Here is a 22,886-nt window from a genome sequence, read left to right as displayed (position 1 = left end):
GGCCCGGGAAGGGGGGGAAGAAGCCCAGGTCTTCTGAATGGCTGCTGCGCGGGGGGGCGTGGCGCGGCAGCAGGGGTCGGCGCGCCATTGGCGGGGAGGCGGTGGCGGGCGGGGCGGGGCGGGGCGGCGGGGCGCGGGTTGGCGGCGGCGGCGGGGGCGCGGCCGGCGGGTGCGCCATGGTGCGGCCGTGAGCGGAGCATGGGGCGGCGGCTGCTCCGGGCGCTCCTCTGCCTCCTCCTCCTGGCCGGCCGCCGGCTGCCGCGGGACGGCGGCGCCTCCTCCGCCACCGCCGCGCACGGTGAGACCCGGCGCCCCGGGGCCGGTGGGGCGCTTCCCGGGGAGCGGCGGGGCGGGGGGGGCTCGGCGGCCGGTGCTGTCAGGGCGCGCAGCGGCAGGCCTGGCCCCCGGCTGAGAGGGCAGCCGGGTACCGGCCCCGAGGGGCGCCTCTCCCCTGGGGCCGCCGGGCTGGCGGTGGGGCCGGCCCCGGGGCACCCCGCCGGTTTGCAGAGTTGCTGCCGCCCCCGGGGCCGGTTGGGCGGGACGGGAGCGGGGCGGGACGGTGCTCGCTCAGACACCCTGCCCGAGGCAGAGCCGGTGCCGAGGGCCGTAGGGATGGGGAGCCCGGCGACCACTCCCTCCGGGATCCCTCCGCCGGTGAGCGCGGCCCGGCCGGTGCGCCTGTTCTCCTCCAGCCCGGCCTCTGCCCGCGGCTCTCGGGGACAGCCGCTGCCGGCGGCAGGGCTGCAGCCCCCCCTCCCCGCCCGGCACGGCGCGGCCCCGGCGGCCGCTGACTCACTACCGGGCCCCCGGGGCTGCTGCGTCCTTCGTCCTCCGGCGGACCCGGGAGCGCCGGGACAGCTCCGGCCGCATCGCGGGGACCCCGCCGCCTCCGGGAGCAGGCGGGGACGGTGCCGGAGCGGCTGCGGCCGAGCCCCGTCCTGCCCGGGGCAGCCTCCCGGGGCCGGGGCCGCCCCTCCCGGCGGAGCGGAGCGGAGCGTCCCTCCTTCAGCACCGCGGACAGCGCCCGCCCGGCCCCCGCCGGCCCGGCCCCCGCTCCCGCCGCCCCCCGGGGTTCGGCCCTCGGCGGCGGGGTCCTGTGCCTCGCCCGGGGGCTGCCCGAGTTTCGGGGACCCCCATCGCCACTTGCCCCCTTCCCCCGCGGCGGGCTCGGCGGGCCCCTCCCTCCCCTCCCCCCGGTTGTTTTCTCGTTCCTTCCTCGCCATCCGGGGCTGAGTCATCGCCTGCTGCCGTCTCGCTGCTGACGGTCTTGGACCGAGATGGTAGGGGGGGGGGGGGGGGGAGGGGGAAGTCGCCCCCTGCCCAAGTGCTGCCCCACGAAGGGGGTGGAGAGACACCCCCCCCCCCGCTGTGTGCCTGCTGTGGGGTCCTCCTCGCAGGGAGAGTGGGTCCCTGGCATCACAGGGTGCGGGGCTGGGTCCCTGCCTTGTAGTGCCACATGTGGGAGGGTAACAGACGGGGTCTTGCAGGTCTTTGTCCCCCTCAGCCTTCCCTGCCTAACTGCCGACACCCCAAAAAACTCCAGGCCTCCCCCCGCTCCCCAGAGCCGAGGGCAGGCTCTGTACACAGTCCCCATCTTGGCTTTGGTGGGGGGAGAGGTCTGGCACCGAGGCTCTAGGCTACCAGGCTGTGCCCCCCCCATCACCACATTGCACCCCCGTGGCACCTTCCTGGAGAGTGGGAGTCCCCAAGCAGCTGGTGATGAGCAAACCCCCCCTTGGACGCTGTGCTGACCGGCCTGTCTGTCTGTCTGTCTGTCCGTCCCAGGCTGCCTGTTTGACCGGAGGCTGTGCTCCCCCCAGGAGGTGTGCGTGCAGGGTAAGCGGCTAGCGGGGGGGCAGGGGTCCCTTCTTCCTTCCCAAGGGGGTGCGGAGGGTGTGGGGCTGCCTTGCAGGGGAACTCGGGGCACAATACGGTGGGGCACGGCGGGAGGAAGGCAGGGACCCTCACCCCGGGGTGTTCACCCCCCCGGCCCCCCCTCTCTTGCAGATGGGCTGTTTGGGCAGTGCCAGGTGGGCTCCGGGCGGGACAGACCCTACTTCCAGGTCACCTCTCCCGTGCTCCAGCGCCTGCAGGATGTCCTGCGGCATCTCATGGCACAAGGTGAAGGGGGGAGCGTGGGGGGAGTCCCCGCAGCATGGGGGGGGAAGGGGGGGGGGGGGGCCAGGCAGCATTGCCCAGTGGCACTGGGGCTGTCTGGGGTGCTGCTGGCCCAGGGGCTGGTGTGGGCTGAGGAGGGGAGGAATGAGGCCAGATGCAGGCTGTGGGTCACAGGGTCAGGACACCAGGGTGGACTCCCGTGTGCTCGCCCCACGGTGCCCAGGCCTCCTCCGTGCCTCACAGCCCCCTCCCGCGGCAGGGCTCTCGTGGCAGGACGGCATCACCCAGTATGTGATCTCCCAGGAGATGGAGCGCATCCCTCGCCTCCGCCCGCCGCCCTCGCTGGAGCCGGCGCCCAGGGACAGGTAGCAGACCCCGGCAGGGCAGCCAGGGCTTTGCCCCCCACCCCCCTAGTGAGGTTTGGGGGGGACCTCCCCCTTAGCCAGGCGAGTGACCCGAAGTGCCGTTCTCCTCCGAGGTTCCTGCCCCTCCGCAGCTCCCCCCGTCGAGCCCCGCTCCCCGCAGACCCCGGCCTGCCAGCGGCTCAGCACCTGGGGCAGCCCCCGCCGCTGCTGCCCTCCCCCCTGGTGCAGCGGTACCTGGAGCACCTCCTGCTGCCCCCCCCGCCGCAGGTGGGCTACCAGGAGGCTCTGCTCAACCCCTACTCCTACCACAAGGTAAGCCGTGGGGACGAGCCCCCTTCTCCCGGGCGCAAAGGTAGAGGTGGGCAGGGGGCTGCTCCACTCCCAGCACCCTCCTTCTGCCGGTGCTGGGGTGCCCCCCAGCTCTGGGGTGCCCTGCTGTGGGGTGGCAGGGGCCATGTGGGGTTTGACCGTGGCAGGTTTGTGTTTTGGTTGCAGTTCAGCTACCAGGACGGTGTTCACCATCTCCCGGGTGGCTCGGCCAGGCAGAGCCCCGAGACCTCCTCGCTGCTGGGCAGGGTCCCTGCCCAGGCCCTTTTTGGGGCCGGGCCCGTGCCCTCCTACGGCGGGCAGCCAGGAACGGACGGGGGGCATCTCTTCCAGGACTTGGGCATGCTTTCCCTGCCCAGGGAGAAAGCCGGCCGCCCAGACACCACTGACACCAGGCTCCAGCACAGCTTGCGGCTCCCCGGTGGCTACAGGGATGTGGAGGAGAGGGAGCAGCCAGTGCCTCTGGCCGTCCAGCCACCCCCTGCACAGATGGGTACCATGTCGTCCAACCCTCACCCCCATCCTGTCCCCACAGCCACGTTCCTCGTGGCTCAGACTCTTCCTCCTCTTTGGCCTCATGCCCACGGGCCCTGACCCCACCTGCCCCGGTGGCTGTGTCCCTGGGCCCTGGTTCCCGTGCGGATGCCGAGCATCTGACCTGCTGCTGGTCCTCTTGCAGACACTGCCCTGAAGAGACTGGCCTCCCTCCTGGCCAGCTATGGCCTGGGGCTGCCGGAGCTGAGCCCCCAGCAGCTGAGCAGCCTCTCCGCCCTCCTCCAGCTGCTCCAGAGCTCTGGTGAGTGGGGCGCAGCGATGGGGCAGGCAGGGTCTGGCAGCGGCGGGTGCCAGCATGCCCTGTTTTGGGGTAGGGGGTGTTGCCTCTTGGGGTGGGTGCAGAAGGACCTCTGTCTCTCTCCTTGCCAGGTGCTGCTGGCCCCGAAGTGCCTGCAGCGAAACGGGTGGGTTTGCAGCAGGGTGGTGCTGGAGGAGGTGCAACGCCGCAGGTGGGACGCATGGGGGGGGGGGAAGAGGCGCAGCCCCCCAGGGCTCTCCTCGGAGGTCCCAGCTCCCCCCTTTCCCTTCCTTCAGGTGACGGAGGGGGACATGCAGCACGGGGAGGAGCTGGTGCCCCCTTCCTCCACGGTGCCACCTCCCAAAATCCCAGCCAGCAGCTCCCCAGGGGATGGGCTGAGGGGCAGGGCAGCATCCTCACCAGCCCCCCCGGCCGAGCCCCAGCGGGGACACAGTGGGGACATGCTCAGCCCCGGGAAGCCGATGGTGGTGAAGAAGAGCTACACGGAGGCGAAGGGCGGTGGGGCGCAGCGGGGCACACGGCCACCAGACGAGTATGGCTATATCATCACCAACCAGAAGTGAGAGCCGGGGGTCGGATGAAGTGGGGGGAGGGGTGTGGAGGGGCTGTATTCCCCCCTCCACTGGCTGTCATGGTGCCGTGGGGTCGGCAAAGGGGGGGGAGGGGTGTGGAGGGGCTGTATCCCCCGCTCCACCGGCTGTCATGGCTCCACGTGCTCGGCTGAGCCTTTTCGGGTTTCTGGTAGGGTCGGGTCTCTGGTGGGGTCATCTCCCCCGTCCCCTTTCCACCCGCAGTCCTTGTCCCACCCCACAGCGTTCCTCTCTCAGCCCACGCCAAGGCCAGGGCTCACTGCTGCAGGACGGGAGGCTGGGACGGGCTCAGCCAAGTGTGTGTGCGCTGCTGCCTCTGGGCACGCTTGCGTGCGAGGAGGGGGGTCAGCTCACATCCCCCACCATGCATCCCTCTGCTCTTACCTCCTGCCCACCCGGATGCCCCTGCAGCCTGCACAGCCCTCGCTGCATGCGTGGGGCTCCCTAAGCCCGCCCGTCCCCCTTCCCCAGCCATGGGGAGTGTGGGGTCTCCCCTCGCCCCGCTGCCCGCTCCTCACCCTATTGCCATCCCCGCAGGCCCCTGGGGCTGGCCGCCGGCGTGCGGCTGCTGGAGCTCCTCGCCAGGCACCTCCAGCTCTCCACGGCCAGCTTCATCAACATCAGGTGAGGCGAGCGGGGCCATGGGGTGCTGCTGCCGCAGCCCCGGCCGTGCACAGCCACCCGGAGTGGGGGGCCAGGAGGGACTGGGCTGTGGTGGGGATGGAGAGGGGGTCTGCACTCCCCAGTCTCACACTGTGTCCCCCCCTCCCCGGCAGCGTCGTGGGCCCTGCGCTCACCTTCCGCATCCGGCAGAACCCCCAGAACCTCTCACTGGTGGACGTGGCCAGCCAGGCTGGTGAGTTGGGCAGGGGTCCCCCTGGTCCTGCTCCTCTCTTACCCCCTGCCCCCCCAAGCTTTGGGGTGCCCTGTCCCAGGGACCAGGAGGAGGCGGCTCCACCATGCATCCCAGTGCCCTTGGCTGAACTGGGGAGCTGGCGTGGGGTGAGCAGCTGTTGGGGGTATCCCTTGGTTCTGTCTCTGGGGGAGGTCTCTTTGGTGGTGGGGAAGCACCCCTCTGACCATCTCCTCTCCATCCACAGAGCACGTGAAGGCAGAGCTGGAGGCAGAGCTGGGCCTGAAGATCGTGCAGACGGGAGTGGGAGAGGTAGGAGCAAGGCATGGCCGTCCCTCGGGGCTGGGGCGGCCGGGGAGAGGGCAGTGGGGGTGCTGCCGCGGGGTGCGAACCGGGAAGCACCCTGTGCCCCAGCCCTGAGCTCGGGGCTCTCTGTGAGCCGTCCCTGTGGGGCTGGGGGGCAGCTGAGGAGCAGAGGGCTCTGGGCAGCGTGCGGGCTGCTTGTTGGAGACAGTACTCGGGTTATCTGGGATGGGCTGGAGCAGGACTGATCCGGTGACCCCCTTCCACCCGGCAGTGTGATGCTGCCCAGCCACCTGCGCTCCCAGGGCACTCGGCTCTTCCTAAAACAAAAGCTCTGCAGGGTTTGAAGGCAGTTTGCGAGGGTCTCACGGAGGCTTTCCCACCTCCATCCAAGACATGGGGGCTGCAGGCTGCACCCTGCAGGGCTCATCCTCGCCTCCCTCCAGCCTGCACATGCCATCTTAGCTGTGGCCTGGGCACCCCAGTGCCAGGCTGTGCCCAGAGCACTCCAGAGACCACGGCTAGGCAGGCAAAATGCCATCGTGCCCCCAGAGAATGGCAAAGCAGCTGAAGGCAGGGAGGGAGCAGGAGCCATCTGCTTGGAGAGAGGCACCCCCTCCCCGTGCTGCTCTGGGGACCCCAGGAACAGTCTCCTGGCGGGGGTGAGCAGGGGCTGGAAATGGGGAACCAAGCCTGGCTTCCGTGTTTGCAGCCTGGGGAGGGGAAGCGGTGCAGCACATCCCCAACCCAAGGTCCCCGTTTCCCAGTCTCCTGCCCTATGGCGGCAGCCATGGGCAGGGAGGAAGGAAGCGGGGACCTTGGAGGAGGAGGAGGCCATGGAGAACGGGTGGCCTGGCCACCGAGGCAACCTGTCTCCATCAGCAACGTGCGGAGCGTCGCTATGGCAATGCCTTTTGATGTGGCAAGTGGCAGGAGCTGGGAGAAATGGCAGAGACGAAGGAGCTGGAGAGGCTGAGGCAGCTTTTTGAGCCCATGTGCACGCGGACCTCCCCGGTCCAGACCAGCTTGTGCTTTTTGTTCATCCCCCCCGGGCTCTGAACTTGGGGAGACTGGTGCAAGCTTTGGGGAAGGGTGGATGTAGAGAGGCAGGGGGACAGCGGGGCTGGGGCAGGCCTTGGGAAGGAGGTCCTTTCTGTGCCCCACCCCAGCCCTGCTGACATCTCCAGACCTTCTGACACCTCCAGGGGCTGCAGGGCTGCCGCGGGGAGCTGGGAGGTGCCGGCCCTGTTGGGTACCCCCGGCTGCGGGGCTGGCTGGGCCCTGGTCACGGCCCGACTGGCCCCCGGGCGCTGGGGCCCGCGAGGCTGGCGGGGCAGGCGGCAGTGGGGACACCTGGGGCATGGGCATCCCCGAGCGATGATGGTGGTGATGACGTAGGTGATGATGACGCAGTGTTCCCTCGGTAACCTCATCGGGCTCGTAGCCAATGGGAGGCTGTGGCAGTGAGGTAATGCTGGGCTCTGGCACCTCATTGGGCACAGGGTGTTTGGTGGCGGTGATGCCCCAGCATCCCTGGGCTGCCCCAGGACCTGGCTGGGGGGGAAGCAGGGGGCACCATCCCGGTCACCAGCAGCCCTGGGATAAGGCTGTGGGGGGAGTCAGCCTCGGGGAGGAGCTCATCCAGCGAGAGCTCAGCACCTTCCTGTCCCAGCACGGGTTTGGCCGGCCCTCCTAGCTGCGGCGAAGGAGCCCTGGTGGCAGGGGCTGCGAGGTGGAAGGGGACAGAGATGGGGAGGGAGGACTTGTCCCGCAGCCAGCGCAGCTGGGATGGGACCAGCCTCTGGCAGTCCCGGCACATCCCCTTGTGTCCTGCCAGTGGCCGCAGGGGAGACGCAAGCCCCGTTTGGGGATTATGGGGAGGTCCCTTGGGAGCAGCGATTGCTGCTGTGGATCCAGCGCTGCAGTGGCCCATCCCTCATCATTAACCCCTTGGGCTGAATCTGGCTCTTGCTGACCTCCAGCTGGGCGTTGAACCCAAGCTCCGTGGGGCTACTGCCTGCCCTGGAGCAGGGGAGCAGCCCTGGGTGCTGGGAGCAGGGGAGCAGCAGCACGTCACTGCTGCCTGCGCTTGGCCAGGTTCTGACTCTTCCTGCAGCCCCAGGGACGTGAGTGTGACCAACGTCCCACGTGACAGGCACATGGGTGCACTGACCCCTGTCCCCGCGACACCCAGCACCCCAGTGACACCAGCTCTGCCCCAGCTGAGGGTGCTGGGACGGATCTGCGCAGCACCGAGTGCCTGTGCTCTGGTTTAGCCCCCCAGCAACCCCAAATGTGGTGCAGAAAGGGGTCTCTGCCCTCCCCCAGCCCCATGCAGGTGCCCCCCACTAACCCTTGGTCGGGGGGGGGGTTTCGCTTTGCCCCCAGCGAAATGAGGCTGCTGCCTATTCGCGCCCGGCCCGATTCAGGGATGGCTTCCACTCGGTGCTGCTGACCTTCATCGCGCTGGCCTGCGTGGCGGGCATCGCCATCGCGGCCGCTGCAGCCTTCTGCCTCAGGCGCCATGCCAAGCAGCGGGAGAAGGAGCGCCTGGCTGCCCTGGGGCCCGAGGGTGCTGCTGACACCACCTTCGAGTACCAGGTAGGACCCCGTGGGATGTGAGACCCCATGGGATGTGGCACGTGGCTCGGGGTGCATGGGGCTGCCCTATGGTAGCGCTGGGGCCGAGGGACAGGGCTGTTGATGGGGTCCCCCAGGAGCTGTGCCGCCAGCACATGGCTGCCAAGTCGCTCTTTGGCCGCACCGAGGCACCATCGGCGCCGGCAGAGACCTCTCGGGTCAGCAGCGTCTCGTCCCAGTTCAGCGACGCCCCGCAGCCCAGCCCCAGCTCCCACAGCAGCACGCCCTCCTGGTGCGAGGAGCCCGTCCAGTCCAACATGGACATCTCCACCGGACACATGATCCTGGTGAGCCGGCCCGGTGGCGTGGCAGCCCCCCTCCCCGGCCCCCCGTGCACCCCTCCACTGCCGGGCTGACCCCTGCCGCTCTGCCCCAGGCCTACATGGAGGACCACCTCCGCAACCGGGACCGGCTGGCCAAGGAGTGGCAGGCTCTCTGTGCCTACCAGGCTGAGCCCAGCGTCTGCTCCATTGCCCAGAGCGAAGCCAACCTGAAGAAGAACCGCAACCCTGACTATGTGCCCTGTGAGCATCCCAGTCCCTGCCCTGGGGACCAGCTCCCAGGGCCATGGCAGGAGGGTGGTGTGGGGCAGGGGGATGCCTGGGGCCGAGGCGCAGCTTTGTCCCCAGCTCCCCCAGGCGCTCACCACCCGCCCTGGCCTCTGTTTCCCCAGATGACCACGTGCGGATCAAGCTGAAAGCCGAGAGCAACCCATCCCGCAGCGACTTCATCAACGCCAGTCCGATCGTGAGTGCTCACCAGGGGCTCCTTCCCTGCCAGCCCGCTCCACGATGTGCTCAGCCCAGGCGAGGCTCCTGCTCTGGGACAGAGCTGGACCAAGCTCGCATCGCTGTGGGCTACGGATGTGAGCAATGTGCCTGCCCCATTGCTCAGATGTGGTTAAAGTCTGTTTCCCTCCTGGCTGCGGCACCCGAAACGCCCTCCCCAGCCCTCTCATCACCCCTGGAGTGTCCCCTGCTCCTGCCAGTATCCCTGACGCGCAGTCTGACACCCCCTTTCCTTCTCCAGATCGAGCACGACCCGCGGATGCCAGCGTACATCGCCACGCAGGGGCCGCTGTCCCACACCATCGCTGACTTCTGGCAGGTGAGCGTCACCCGGCTGTGCCAGCCCCTCGGCGTCCTTCGGGGTGCTGCCCACCGGATCATAGAATCATTAGGGCTGGGAAAAGACCTCTAAGATCATCAAGTCCAACCGTCAACCAACACCACCATGCCTGCTAAACCGTGTCCCGAAGTGCCACTTCTGCACGTTTTTTTGAACCCCTCCAGGGATGGGGACTCCTCCACTGCCCTGGGCAGCCTGTTCCGATGCCTGACCTGATGGGTCACAGCGGCTCGGCCGCCCCCCTGCCCAGGCTGTCACCCAGCGGTGACACCCACCCATGCCTTGCCCGCAGATGGTGTGGGAGCACGGCTGCACTGTCATCGTCATGCTGAGCCCGCTGGCTGAGGACAGCGTCAAGCAGTGTGACCGCTACTGGCCAGATGAAGGCTCCTCTCTCTACCACATCTATGAGGCAAGTGTGGCCGGTAGCCCAGGGCAAGGAGCATCCTCCAGCCCCTCTGCCCATCGCTGACGCCTGCCGGCCGCCTCCCTTGGGCAGGTGAACCTGGTGTCGGAGCACATCTGGTGCGAGGACTTCCTGGTGCGCAGCTTCTACCTGAAGAACGTGCAGTCACAGGAGACCCGCACCCTGACGCAGTTCCACTTCCTCAGCTGGCCGGCCGAGGGCATCCCGGCCACCACCCGGCCCCTCCTCGACTTCCGCAGGTGAGTGCCCACCTGGCGTGTGCCAGCCCCGGGGAGCCGGCGGTGGTCCCGACCGCGGGGGACTGATGGGTGAGGACATCGCTGCCGGTGTGATGAGGGTCAGGGCTGGGGCATGGACCAGCTTGAGGGGGGCAGGGGGCTGCCGTGCATGAGGAGGAGCAGAAGAACCGGGTTCTGGCCAGCTTGGGATGAGGCTCAGCAGAGCCTGGCAGGCGAGAGGCCTCCAGCTGAAGCTGCCAGGGCTCTCCAGCCTTCAGGGTGGGAAGGTGCTCTTCCCTGGAGCTGGCATGGGGCACAGCACCTCCCGGCACCCTCCCCAGCTGTGGGTGGAAGACGAAACCCCCAGAGCCAGCCTTGAACAGCTGTGGCCCATTGCTCCCCATGCCCTACAGCCAGCAGTGGGTCCCCACCTAGCCCGGGGTGAGGGGTTACGGGGCTGGGACTGCACCCAGGAGGTTAGCAGGCTGTGTCTGCTGGGGTCTCAGGCTCCCAGGGTGGTGGTGGATGCCTGCTGGGGGCTGGCTCGTCTCTGTCCCCAGGCCGTGTGGGGCCAGGGACACTGCTTAGGGCAGCGGGGAGGTCCCCGAGCACGTCACCCTCCCCTCCACCTCGCTCACGCTCTCTCTGTCTCTCTGTCTGTCTCTGTCTCTCTCTCGCAGCTGCCGGCGTCATTTTTGTGATTTGCAGCTAGTAATCTGGCTCCAGTTGCATAGTCACAAAAGTGATCGTTGGCAGCTGTGCCTGCTGCATGGAGCATGCCGGGAGCCCCGCCGGCGCCTGGCCCCCAGCTTCGCGCCCCACCGGACCAGAGCTGCTCCCCTCGGCCTCCTGCCACTGCTCCTCTCCCTGGGCTGGGCACCCCAGGAGCTGGGCTCCTCTCCCTGCCCCAGCCACTTTCTGTCTGTGGTCCCCGTCCTGTGCCCAGCACCACGGGGGAGGCAGGAGGAGCCATGCACCGGACCCCCAGGGCCACATCATGGGGTGCCCACTGCCCCTCTCAGCTGGGCACAGCGAGGGCCACCCAGTGCAGCCTTGTCCCCAGCATGGCACCACCCTGACCTACTCCTTGTCCTTGCAGGAAGGTGAACAAGTGCTACCGGGGTCGCTCCTGCCCTATTATTGTGCACTGCAGGTACCACTGGGGATGGAGGTGGGGGGCGGGCTGGGTGGGCGGCTTCAAGGCTGGGACCTGCTGGCAAGGACCAGTGCCCGGAGCCCGTCCCCTTGGTCCAAGCATCTGGGTCTTGCAGTGACGGTGCCGGCAGGACCGGGACGTACATCCTCGTCGACATGGTCCTGAACCGAATGGCCAAAGGTAGGCATGGGTCGGCACCACTTCTGCCCTGCCCGGGGGGCGCGGGGCAGTGGGCTCAGCCCACGGACCCCTCCCTGTGCCCTTCTCCCGCTCCGCCCCAGGGGTGAAGGAGATAGACATAGCTGCTACGCTGGAGCACATCCGAGACCAGCGACCCGGCATGGTGCAGACCAAGGTACCCCCTATACCGGGGCTCCTCTCCCTCCCTGAGCACACACAGCCCCGGGGGCTGGGCTGGGGGGGCCCTCACGCCCCCTCCTTTGCTCCCCCAGGACCAGTTTGAGTTCGCGCTGACCGCCGTGGCCGAGGAAGTGAACGCCATCCTGAAGGCCCTGCCGCAGTGATGGCGAGGAGCCCTCCCCTCTCGTCTCCCCCATGCCCCCCACCCAGCTTCGCGCGCTCTCCTCGCCCTGCCCGTGGGGCTGCTCTCCCTGTAAAATGCTGTCTGTGCTGCTGGCTCTGTTCCCCCCCCCCCCAAGCCCCTCTCCCCAGGGACACACGGCTCAGCCCCTCTGCATCCAGGACACGGAGCCCTGTCGCACCCCCTGCCACTGCAGAGGGTAGGGGGCTCGTGTGCCCTGTCCCCTGTGCAGAAGGGGACCAGGTGATGCTACTGGGAGCTGGCTTTGGGGAGACCCTCAGCTGCCCTCCCGCACCCCAACCTGTCAGTCCTGCGTCAGACCCCACCCTGCACCAGAGTAGGGGACAGGACCAGGCAGGGGTCCCCCACAGGGGGGGGAGCGCTGGGTGCAGGGGGGCCTGGCCGAGCCCCAGGTCCCCTCCGTGTGCTCCCTGCCTCGTCACTCAAGCAGAAGAGAAATTTCTAGAGAAATATAATTTTGTATCTTGATGTGAATAAAGTTCTCGTGTCGCGTTCGTGCAGCTGCAGCCAGGCCTGGCCTCTGACTGTGTGTATGGGGGGGGGGGCACAGCGCATCCCCCCCCAGTCCCTGCAGCTGCACAGCCTGCACCCTACAACCACCAGACAGGCACAGCTGGGACTGAGCCCCCTCTACCCTCCTGTCCCCAGCCCAGAGACACCCCGCAGCCTGCAGCTACTGCAAACTGATTTATTGACAGCTGTCAGCAAAAGGGAATTGGGGGGGAAGCGAGAGCGGGGGGGGGGCAGAGCTCAGCCCTACTGGCCGAGCCCAGCTGTGCTGCCCCTCACTGCCCGCTGCCAGCACCCCCCAGCAGCCTAATCTACAGCCCCCTCCCTCCAGCCCCACCACCACCCTCCCCACCACCTTGTGCTGCCCAGGGCATCTCCCACCGGGCACCCCCCAAGCCCCAGGTGCTGCTCGGCCACAAGCCCTGTCGTGCCCCCCCCAACACGTCCCACGGAGCCAGAGGGTGCTGGGGGAAGGGGGTGGCAGGGGGTGGCCGTGCAGGGACAAAGCGGAGTCCTGGCTGGGAGAGCCTCCGTGGGCGAGCGGGCGTGCGCGGTCCCCGGGCACAGCAGCCTCAGAACACACCTGGGGAGACAAGCGGAGGGTGGGGGGGGACACAACGGCACCCGTGAAACCCTCCTCGGCCCAGGGCTAGGGAGGGGCAGGGAGGGAGGTCCCAGGAGGAGGAACAGAGCCAAGGCAGGACCACGGGTGATGGCAAGGGTGGGAACGCCTGTGAGCATCACTGAGGGTCACTGCTGCTGCCGGAGGCAGGGAGGGACCGTGCCCCCCCGCCAAGGCGCAGGGAAGGGGGGACCAGGCAGGGTCTGCGATGGGGGGCACAGAGGAGGAGGAGGAGGGTACACAGGCAGGAGCGACAGCATCCAGAGGGGAAGAGACAGACGAGGCACCAAGCAGATCCCATGCACGCACCCCTCTGTGTGAGGAGGGAGAGCCCGACCCAGGACCCCCAGCCTGGGCAGGCGCAGGCAGTGGCCAGAGCCCCGCCAGGCTCCAGGGTAGGCAGGGAGAGCGGAGCAGGCCGAGCCCGTGGGCACCCCGCGCTCCCCGGAGCCAGGGCAGGGAGCTGCCCCTCTTCCAGCCACGACCCCCAACCCTGGCACCACCCCCCCGCACCGGTGTCCCCCCAGTCGCCCATCGCCCTGAGCAGCAGCCAGGAGGCAGGGCAGGAGAGACCCCCTCCCTTGCTGGGGGAGGCAGGAGCCCAGCCACAGGCAGCGAGCCCCCCCAGCCCCGCTTTGGGGGGCACAACCCCAGCCCCACGCTCAGAGCAGGGGGCAGTGCCACTGCTTTGCTTTGGGGGCAGGCTCGTGCCGCGCTGCCGCAGGGCTGCCGGCCCCCGGCGGCTCCCACTCCGGCCGCCCCCGGGGACCGCGGGCTCTGCGGGCGGATGACGGGGTGCCGGGGCTGCTCCCCGGGGCGCCGGGGCCATGCCCACCTGCTCGGTGGTGCCCTGCTGCCTCCATCTCGGAGAGGCTGTAGGCCATGGCCAGCTGCAAGTCCTCGTCCTCGTCCTCGCTGTCCGTGTAGAGGCAGACGGGCGAGGAGCTCGGGGGCTGGTGCGGGGCGGGCGGCGGGGGCGAGGGGGGCCGCTGGCTGGGGATGGCCTGCTGCTCACGCCGGCTCAGCTCCAGCCCCAGCGCCATGTCGTCGGGGACGCCTGCGGAGACAGGGGCAAGGGACAGGGCGGTCACATCTGCTCGAGCTCCCTGGAGCTGGCACGGGCCTGGATGCAGCACCCCCCGGGCCACCCCAAAGGAGGAGAGGAGTCCCCAGACGGGAAGGGCGCTGGGAGGCGGCACTGCCAGACCCCAACAAGTCAGTCTGCGGTTGCCACTTCTCACCATCGATGTGGATCGACTTCAGCTCCCCGTCCTCCTCCACTTCCACCCGCTCCCTGCCGTTCTCGATAATCCTGCAGACAGACGGACGGATGGACGGTCAAGGGCTGGGCAGCCAGACAAGCTGCAGGGTCCGAGGGGATGAGGTGGGCCGGCATTGCCCTCACCGCTTGGTGGTGATGCGCCTGCCATTAACGAATGTGGTGGAGGTGGAGACGGAGCGGAAGCCCAGCCCTGCATCGGCGCCGGAGCTGAACGATGAGGCGAAGAAATCTGGAGAAGGGAGCGAGAAGGTCAGTGCCAGGGGCGCGAGGAAGGCAGGGGACGGACCCTGCGCAGGGGGACACGGTGTCCGGGACTCCTGTCGGGTAGGGACTGCCAACATCTCCTACCTGAGGATCCTGGGAAGGGGGAAAAGAAGTGGCCTCCCCTGTGGTGCCGGGGGCCAGGTCCTCGCAGCTCAGAGAAGGGCAGCATCTCATCTGGAAGGCAGGGTTCCCCCCTCAGCATTGCTCCTGCGGCTTGGCAAGCCAGGAGCACGGCACTGCCATGGAGACCCTGCACCGGGGCCGGCTGCACACCCCGTCCCCGAGCCCACCGGCTGCCCCAGGGCCAGAGAGGTGCCCCAGAGCTGGCTGCCGACCTCCCCTGTCCCACACGCACCAAAGAAGTCGGCGAAGGGATCTCGCCCACCGAAGAACTCCCGGAAGACATCGTGAGCGCTGCGGAAGGTGAAGGTGAATTCGGGGGCCCCGGCATCAGCCCTGGAGCCCGCCGGTCCTACCGGAAGGAAGAGGCTCAGAGTTAAGTGGATCCCTGGGTGGGAACCCCCCAAAGGCGTGGAGCCCCAGGGGGCACAGACCCACAGCAGGTCTTCGGATGAGGCCATATCCAGAGCCGCTCTAGCCCCCCATGGCCCCGCTTGCCCACTCACCTGCCCCCATGAGTCCGTCCTTGCCGTAACGGTCATAGACATCACGCTTCTGCTCTGGAAGGAGAAGGGAGGGAGCTGCGGTGAAGCTGGCTGCCAGGCAGGGGCAGGAGCACCGATGCTTCCCCCGGCCAAGGGAGGTGCAGAACAGCAGGAAGCAGGAGAAGGGGGGTGGCGAGAGCACACCCCCCCCCCCCCCGGCACTGCTCCCAAACCCAGGTCAGGGCACCAGGAAAGGATGCGCAACCCTCAGCCTCGCTGGGGAGACCTCAGTCCAGAAGCCAGCTCCCCAGCATCTCTCCCACGAGCCGTTCTGGGGGATGCGTGGGGAGGTAAGCAAGCCCCACAAGCTGGGCAGTAAACCTGGAGGGACCTGCTGCCTCCCGAGGACATCCAGGGATGCCACCCGCATAGGCCCAGCAGCCCCAAGGGCACGGGGGACACGCAAGACAGCACCGTGGCCTCTTACTGTCTGACAGCACTTCATACGCCTCGGCGATCTCCTTGAATCTCTGCTCGGCGTACTCCTTGTTGTCCGGGTTTTTATCCGGGTGCCATTTCAGCGCAGCCTTCCTGTACCTACACGGACGGGCAGCGATGGGGACGCAGCAGCCCTCGGCCGGCGGGGACTCCTGCGCCCAGGGACCCTCCTCCGAGCGCACATCTCCCACCCTGTGGGCAGGGGCACCCCAAACCCCCTTCACCCAGCACCCTACAGCCCCAGGCATGAAACAGGAGCTTCCCCAACTGGTTCTGCCTCCCAAGAAAACATCTGCAGCATGACCCCAGCAGTGCAGCCTGCGCCCGCCCCAGCTGCCATCACCAGCATCTCCGGACGATGCTCACAGGTTTGCTCCGGAGCCTCCCCGGGCTCCACTGTGCCTGTGCAAGCACCAGGGGTTGCTGGGGAGCTACTGGGGCCAGGCGAGAGGAAGCAGCCCTCTCCTCCCACTGCAGCTAGCTGGGGTTAGCCCAGGCCACTCGGCTTCTCTCACCCATTCTTAGGAAGCCCTCCAGCAGGGACCTCTGTCCCCCGCCTCCGTCCCCTCCAGGCAAGCTACCAGCCTGCACCTCTTCCCTGGGCGATGAGCGCAGCGAGACCTCGGCAGGGTGCCGGGAAGGAGCTTCGGGAGGCCCCTTCCGCCCCCGGGGCTCCCCGACAACACCTGGGGTGCAGCACGGGACCTGCCAACGGGGCCCGGTCCCCGCGCTGGGGGACAGGCTGCCCCTTGCCCAGCCAGCTCCAGCCTCCTGACCCTGACCCCGTCCCAGCCCCCGCGCCCCAGCTCCCTGCCGTCCCCCACACCCTCTGCCAGACAGGGGGGACACCTCCAAACACCAGCGGGACCCACCGCCCACCTCTGTCCCCAGCCCGGGGACAAAGGGACCAAACCCCACCAAGAGATGCCTTTGCGCAGCAGCGAAGCCCGGCCCCGCGCTGGCCTCCGCACAAAGGGAACAAAGCCTGGATTGTCACCTCTGGAGCTGGGCCCTGTCCCCACCGGCCCCGCGGGGAGCCCCAGCCTGCGGCTCACTGGCACCAGGGCAGGGCTGGGGGGGCTGGGGCTGCTCCCCCTGCCTGGTGGGCAGGGGGCACGCCCGCCAACGCACTTACGCCTTCTTGATGTCGTCGGCGGTGGCATTGCGGCTCACCCCCAGCGCTTCGTAGTAGTCCACCATGACGCGCAGCTGTCCCGCGGGGTCACTGCGGAGGGGGAAAGGCCACGTCGGGGGTCCGCAGGCGCGGCCTGGCAGCACTGGGTGGGCTGCTCTCCCCTCCCCGAGCACCCTGAGCACCTCACGGGTCCCCCCCGAGGGGGGCTCAGCAGCAACCCCCACGCTTGGCTCCCCAGCCACCCGGGTGCACGCACAGCCCCAGCCCGGGACCCCTCGCCGCTGTCCCACCTGCATTGCGCCGGCTTGCCCACGAAGGGGACGGGGATCCCCGCTGCCCCCCAGCTCTCCCTCCGTTCCCCCGAGGGGGCTCTGCCCCTGGGCGGGGGTCGGGGTGGGGGGCAGACAGAGCAGCCCGCTAAGGTGCTTAGCGGCTGGAGCGGATTACGGGCTCAGTGGGGACCCCTCCCCCGCCCCCGGGCACCTCGGGGCACTTCAACCGGCCGATCCAGCCCCCCCCCACCCCGGGGTGCCGAACCCCCCTCCCCTGTCACCCGCCCCCCCCGCGCTTCCCGGTCGCACCAGCTGACGGGGAGGGCGGCGCTGGCACCAGTACGGCACTGGGAGCGCGGCGGCGGGGCGGCGCCGGGGACCGCCCCGCGCAGCCCCGGGCCGTAAACACGGCACTCCCCGGCGCTGCTGCTGGAAGTTTCCGCATCCGTTCCCCCCCCCCGCCGCCCCACGGTGCGCGGCTCTGGGCTGTGGCCAGCCGGTCCGGACCACCGGGAGGGGCGGGGGCGGCAGCGCGGGAAGGGACCGCACCGCTCCGCACCGCGCCGGCCCCGCTCCCCCCGCACACACACCCACCCCCCGCCCCCCCTCGCCCCGGTGCCCACCTGAGTGCCGCAGCCGAGCCCTCCCCGCCCGCCCCGGGCCGCCCGCGGCCGGAGTCGCGCCTCCTCCCCACCCCCCCCCCGGACCCGGGCCGCCGCGGGGCCTGAGGGCGGGATCCGCTGCCCGACGAGCGGCCGCTGCAGCCAATCCACGGCGCCGCCGCCTCCTGACGTCACGCGCTCACTGCCCAGGCGGGTGAGGTCATGGGGAGGCGGGGCCTCGCCGCTGCCCAGCCCCCTCCCTCATCCACGTCCCCGCGGCCCGCGGGGGGGGCAGCGACCTCTCGGTGCCGCCAGCACGGCCCCGGCCCGGGGCAGCCCCTGGCCCCCTGCCGAGACAGCTGCCCGGCGGGGGGGCAGCGGGAGGGGACAGCGGGGGTGACTCAGCGCTCTGCCCGAGGAGGGGAAGAGGGGGTGCTCTCCCCCACCCCCGGGGCGGTGGGCACCCACGTCCCCGTCCTGGCCGCGGACACCGTCCGGTTCCCGCTCGCTGTGTGTGCGGGAGGAGGAGGGGGAACCTCCGCGGGGCCTTTCGGACCCCCCCTGCCGTGGGAGATCCTCCTCGCCTCCCGCACCCCCCAGCCGGGAAGCCTGGCAGACCTCCCCAGTGGCTCCTTACCCCGCAGGCTGGGGAGGCTGGGCGCGGAGACGGGCCGTTCCCAGCCTCACAGAACGTAAGGGGTTGGAAGGGACCTCTGTGGGTCCTTCCCGAGAAGACCCCCCCCCCAGAGCGGGTCATTCCCCCCCCCAGAGCGGGTCATTCCCTCCCGGGCCGGGTCTGGGTGAGCTCTAGGACGGGTGAAACGCCAAGGGCAGCTCCTGTGCCAAGGGGCATCTCCCTGCCAAGGGGTGGGAGAAGCGTCCGCTGCGGTCGGGCAGCCCTTGGTGATGTCCTCGGGCGAATCCCTGGGGTATTCCCCGTTGTTGGGGTTGGTTTTTTTCTCCCTGGATGCCGGGGGCAGCTGCCGGGGGGGCTCCCATTTGGCCCCTCTGCCCAGCGATGGGTGCGGGGCTGGCCCAGCCCGGCTGGCGTGGGCACTAGATGGAGCCACAGGCTGCCTCACAGGGACGGCAGCCCGCCGGCCGGGAAGCCGGGGAGATGCCACCAGGACCGAGCCGCGCCTCAGCGCCTTGGTTTCCTTTCCCCGGTTCTTGCAGCTGACGTGGGGACAAGGAGCACCCAGAGCTGCCAGCTCGCAGCCCGCTCTGTGCCCACCGCTGGATGGGGATGCCGCTGTGCTGGGAAAGGAGAGGAACCCGCACGCTGGCCGGGACTCTGGAGCCAGGGGAACACAGCTCCTGTCTTCACAGCACGTATGTCCCTCACCTGTGACACCAGGATACACGGTGAGAAGGACTTACACCTCCCTAACGCCCTTACAGGAGGCCATGCAGAGCTGGGCAGCAGCCCACCACAGCGCTGGCAGCAGAGAGGATGCTGTGCTGACGCACCTCGTCCCAGCGCTGCCACCATCACTCCCCTACTCAAAGCAGCGAAGCCGGCCGCCTGGCAGCAGCTGAAGAGGGGCAGCCTGTCACCCACTGCTGCCTCACAGGGCGCACACCTTCAGCCACAGCACCCTGCCCTCTTCTCCCTGCCCGTCTCTCCTGGGTCTGCCCCAAGTCCTGGTGCACCCATCTGCCGGCCTGGCTCACACCACCTTCAAACCCAGCACGGGCACCTGGAGCGTGTCTCAAGAAGACCCTTATTTCTTTATAAATTCCAGAGATCGCTGTGTTGTGATGCTGTTTTTAGCTTTCCAGCATCACAAACGTGTTCTTGAAATACTCTCGAGGCTTTCTGAGAAAAGAGCTTTCGGGTGAGCGAAGGAGCCCAATGGACCAGGTTTTTTTATCCTGGTTACCCGATCTCTTAGGAAGACAATAGAATTGCATCATAAACTCGTGCTATATTATTATGCAAACCTCATATTAAGAGAGGTCTTTTTTTCAGGGCTGCGCAACATTTCAGCTTTTGATTTCCTCAGGAGGATGCAAACCCTTTAACGGCCTCCTCAAAACTGGCAATTACATACTGCAAAATCGTGTTCTTGGCTATATTTGAGCTGTGGAGTGCTGTGCTCGGCGAGCCACATGCCCTCTGCTCCCCTCGACACAGCCAGCCACCTCCACTCCCCTTCTCCCTGCGCCCAGAGGGAAGGTCCCCGATCCAGGGCAGCCTTGTGGAGATGCAGCAGGGAGGGAGCAGGAGCTCGAGCCGGTGGGATGGGGTGAGAAGCACCTGAGCACAGCCAGGCAGGCTCGTGGGCGCCATTTCCATGCCACCTTCCTCTGCCTGCCCACTCCCAGGAGACACAACAGCCACGGCCGTGGCCAAGCTCCCCATTTCTGGGCATGACGACAGGGTTGGTGCAGCCCCCCAAAAAAGGGGACCAGTGGGACCAGTGGGTTTGCTCACCCCTGGGAGGGCTGCACCAGGGTGGGGACCCCGGAGTGGTGGGGGCTGGTGGAAGCTGAGGACATCACCTGAGCAGGACACCCATTTTTAAAATCCACATTTGCTCTTTTACCCCCGGTCCGGCTGTCTCATCTGAACGGCCCTGCCCGGCTTTCCTGACTTCCCTGGACAGCAAATTTCTCCACACCCTCGCGTTTTTGATGCTTCTCATGTTTGCCTTGATGGCCACGGTCTCAGTCCCCTGGCCATCTCTTTCCTAATCCGCTCCGTTCTCATCCCAGCTGGCTTTTCCAGAACTCTGCCTTCTAGGAGCTGGAGAGTATCCAGGGAGGCAAAGTCATCTGGGTGCTTTCGGTTGGCGTAGCAGGAAAGAGAAGTGAGAAACAGCAAAGTCAGCGTGACTTTCATTCAAGCAGGGCAGTGACTTTGGGCCGGATTCAGCGATGCGATAGATGCAGGCAGTGCATCCCGGGCACCACCCCAGAGGAGCGCTCGCCTGCGCTGACGCCGGGGCTGCTGCCCCAGCCAAAACCCAGGCAAAACTGAGGTGCTTGCAGATTTTAAATCAACAGAGTCAGAGGCTGGCAGAAGTGGCAGAAGCCTCCGACTGAATAGCTTATCCACGTGAGCACAAGGACAGGCCCAGGCAGCAGCTGATCTTCACAGCAGCAAGGGGTTTCACCCCTGTCCCTGGCACGTGGTTGGGAACAGAGTGGGCTGCAGAGCCTGGATAACCCCGCGATGCACAGGAGCAGGGCACCCCACACCCAGCCGCGGGTGAGGCTGGGGGCTGCATGGTCTGGATCTGACCACACATCTGATCCCCGCACACTCCCAGGCACCAAGACCCTCGTGTCCATCTGGCTGGGCCAGGATTTTCTGCGGTGCCTGGCACGACTGGGGTCACGGGCTGTCTGATCCTCACCATGCCCTCCAGCTACACGCCCAGCTTTGGCCCATTGCCTTTGTGCTAGGCATGGCTCAAGGGGGCAAAAACAAGCCAAGCAGGGTGAAGTGAAAAAGGAGATGGGGCAAATGCACTTACATTAGAAAAAAAAAAACCAAGAAAAAGCACAAAAGGATGCCGGTAAGCAGCCTTCTGCTGTGGTCCACAGCCGCTGGTGCCTAAATACCAGTGCAATGCTGTGGATGCAAAGAAGGCTGTAATTTGGGTGCAATCTGTAACAAACCCCCGTGTAAAGCATCTCCTGCTAAAATTGATATTTTCAATTCATCAGGCCCACACTGAGAGTATTAATTGGTCTAATTGAGGGTCTTGCTGAGCTGCTGGTGGTAATTTTAAACAGAGCTAGGAAAACTGGGGTAATTCCAAAGGGCTAAAGGACAGAAATCACTCCAGTCATTAAGAAAACAAACTGGTTGACCCAGAAAACTCTTGATTACTGGTAATGCCAGAGGAAAAAAAAAAAACAAACAACCAGAAGAGTTCATTTTGATTCTGCCAGCATAGAATTAAAGACTGGAAAGTGCATTCAGTACTGATCAGCCTTGTCTCAGGGAAGGCAGGTATTGCTATGCAAACTTGCTGTCACCTTTCAGCGCAATTACATGTCTGGCTGATTCAGATCAACACTGCTGGCATGACACCCTTACTTGGAAACTGGCAAGAGATAATGATAACAGCATTTGCATAAGTCACGATGTTGCCGCAGAGAGGGATGGAATAGTGTGTTTTCCGTGTCCACAGAAGAAGGAGGCTCAGAGCTGCTGCCAAAGGTCTTTCCAGATCTACATTTGTGTTGTCCCACGATATTTGTCTCAGCATGCCAACGTAGCCAGTTTATACTCCTGCATTGCTAAGGACACAGCAGATAGATCAGTAGCAAAAGTGTGCTTGTTAGCCAGCAGCTATACGCTGAGGGCCTTTGTAGTGGGGATCCCTGGGGGTAGGTGCAAAGCTCACAGTGATGATAAATGTTTACCAAGAAAAATCTGGGATAACGCTAAGCTCGGTGGGGTAGTAGCTAGTGAAGGGGACAATTAACTATTAGGCATGGTTTATAATTGCCCAGTTAAAAGGCCACGTTGCAGCAACATTTGCTTTAATGCAGCAAAATTTGCTGTGATATAGTGAAATGCAAAGTAATTCATTTGGGAATTTGGAGGAAGGGGCAGTCCTATCACTCCCTGCTCCGCACATCCGCTTGCCACCCTCAAACTGTATCAGCAGTAATCTGGGATTCATTTCAAGGCCGCTGACCAAAGCGCTGAAGCCGGTGGTGCCTGGCAGAGATCCCTGCAGAAGCCCAGCAGCCCTTTGCTGATGGTTCACCATCACCAGCCACGGGCTGCCTCGCCAGGCACCGCGCCGACACTGCTGCTCGCTCCCCAGGGCACCCTCCCTGCTACAAGCCAGTTACATCTCCGCGTTCCCCTGAGCAAACCCGCTGTCTCAAGAACTGAAACCAGGCTTCTTTGGCGAGGTGGGTTTCCCATGGTCAGTCGATGCCTGGCAAGGGTGCTGAGGGTCCCCAACACGTGCAGGAACCGCTGGTACCTGGGTCTTGCCAAGCTCTGTGTCCTGCTGCCTGGGAGGTGGTGAAGCCCTCCTGGCTGTGTCTGATGCAGGGCTGTGAAATGGCAGTGTAAGCGCCACGCCATCCTAGGGACAGCTACAACAGCCCCGGTGTGCACAGGGCACCCAGGGATGGCTTGTCCTAATGAGGAGGGCCGCGTTAGGCACGGGAGCTCAGCAAAGCAGGGCTCCTGAGTCCTTACAGCAGGGAAATCCTTCTGAATAGCTGTTGTTTTACCTACATAGTCCGTCATCACCTGACTTAACTATGCTAGGAGGCTCTCATGTACGTGTTCGAGCCAGGCATCCTCTGGGCGGCCATGGAACGCAAGTTTTCAGCCCAGTGACCTGGGGCCACCGGATTGCAGCACCCGCGGCTCTGGGAGGAGCAGGGAGGACAGCCCTGGTTTCGCATACCGCACTCTCTCCGTATACAAACCGCTCCAGGCGGGAGCACTCTGGGAGCCGTTGCACGGCTGGGTTATTAAATGCATCTTTTATCTCGTAAACCATTTCCCTCCGACATCCACCAGCGCTTGGCCAGCCGCCAGCACCTCCTTTCCGCTTCTAACAACTCTACAGCTATCCCCAAGACTCTGGGCCAGTTTCTCCAGGCCCAGCT

General features: G+C 66.5%; 2 protein-coding genes across 6 annotated transcripts; one reads left to right on the top strand and one right to left on the bottom strand.

The window, feature by feature from the left end:
• Positions 1-158: 158 nt before the first annotated feature.
• On the top strand, positions 159-12,007 carry PTPRN (protein tyrosine phosphatase receptor type N). Of its 2 annotated transcripts, none has more exons than XM_075429618.1 (23): positions 159-298; positions 1,786-1,836; positions 2,008-2,121; positions 2,378-2,483; positions 2,597-2,795; positions 3,144-3,303; positions 3,490-3,606; positions 3,735-3,814; positions 3,900-4,183; positions 4,752-4,838; positions 4,991-5,070; positions 5,315-5,379; positions 7,759-7,971; positions 8,088-8,297; positions 8,387-8,534; positions 8,684-8,757; positions 9,040-9,117; positions 9,431-9,550; positions 9,638-9,804; positions 10,883-10,936; positions 11,055-11,119; positions 11,221-11,294; positions 11,392-12,007. In XM_075429618.1, exons 1-23 carry the CDS (start codon positions 199-201, stop codon positions 11,461-11,463), a joined length of 2,718 nt encoding a protein of 905 aa, XP_075285733.1. In that variant the 5' UTR covers positions 159-198; the 3' UTR covers positions 11,464-12,007. The 2 variants fall into 2 exon arrangements, with proteins under 2 accessions (XP_075285733.1, XP_075285732.1); XM_075429617.1 differs by having other exon boundaries at positions 2,979-3,303.
• Positions 12,008-12,353: 346 nt separating this feature from the next.
• Positions 12,354-17,425, bottom strand: DNAJB2 (DnaJ heat shock protein family (Hsp40) member B2). 4 transcript variants are annotated; one of them, XM_075429620.1, is made up of 10 exons: positions 17,313-17,398; positions 16,418-16,507; positions 15,272-15,381; positions 14,806-14,859; positions 14,535-14,651; positions 14,264-14,353; positions 14,039-14,144; positions 13,875-13,945; positions 13,469-13,690; positions 12,354-12,594 (listed from the first exon to the last, which is right to left on the bottom strand). In XM_075429620.1, exons 2-10 carry the CDS (start codon positions 16,480-16,482, stop codon positions 12,584-12,586), a joined length of 846 nt encoding a protein of 281 aa, XP_075285735.1. In that variant the 5' UTR covers positions 16,483-16,507; positions 17,313-17,398; the 3' UTR covers positions 12,354-12,583. The 4 variants fall into 4 exon arrangements, with proteins under 4 accessions (XP_075285735.1, XP_075285738.1, XP_075285736.1 ...); XM_075429623.1 differs by lacking the exon at positions 12,354-12,594 and having other exon boundaries at positions 13,182-13,690; positions 17,313-17,425; XM_075429621.1 differs by lacking the exons at positions 12,354-12,594; positions 17,313-17,398 and adding an exon at positions 16,999-17,083 and having other exon boundaries at positions 13,182-13,690.
• Between the last annotated feature and the right edge of the window lie 5,461 nt (positions 17,426-22,886).

The sequence above is a fragment of the Opisthocomus hoazin genome, chromosome 9 (assembly GCF_030867145.1).
Source record: "Opisthocomus hoazin isolate bOpiHoa1 chromosome 9, bOpiHoa1.hap1, whole genome shotgun sequence".
Taxonomy (NCBI): Eukaryota; Metazoa; Chordata; class Aves; order Opisthocomiformes; family Opisthocomidae; genus Opisthocomus; species Opisthocomus hoazin.
Note: the sequence above shows the minus strand (reverse complement) of the source record. Positions and strands in the feature narration are given on the sequence as shown.

What these genes read in the sequence shown, in the direction of transcription:
- PTPRN (XM_075429617.1), top strand. Translation starts at nt 199, where the DNA reads ATGGGGCGGCGGCTGCTCCGGGCGCTCCTCTGCCTCCTCCTCCTGGCC. An exon ending in CCAGGAGGTGTGCGTGCAGG is followed by an intron (nt 1,837 to 2,007) that starts GTAAGCGGCTAG and finishes CCTCTCTTGCAG; the next exon opens with ATGGGCTGTTTGGGCAGTGC. An exon ending in GAGCCGGCGCCCAGGGACAG is followed by an intron (nt 2,484 to 2,596) that starts GTAGCAGACCCC and finishes TTCTCCTCCGAG; the next exon opens with GTTCCTGCCCCTCCGCAGCT.
- DNAJB2 (XM_075429623.1), bottom strand. Translation starts at nt 16,482, where the DNA reads ATGGTGGACTACTACGAAGCGCTGGGGGTGAGCCGCAATGCCACCGCC. An exon ending in GCCGACGACATCAAGAAGGC is followed by an intron (nt 15,382 to 16,417) that starts GTAAGTGCGTTG and finishes CCGTCCGTGTAG; the next exon opens with GTACAGGAAGGCTGCGCTGA. An exon ending in GGACGGACTCATGGGGGCAG is followed by an intron (nt 14,652 to 14,805) that starts GTGAGTGGGCAA and finishes TCCTTCCGGTAG; the next exon opens with GACCGGCGGGCTCCAGGGCT.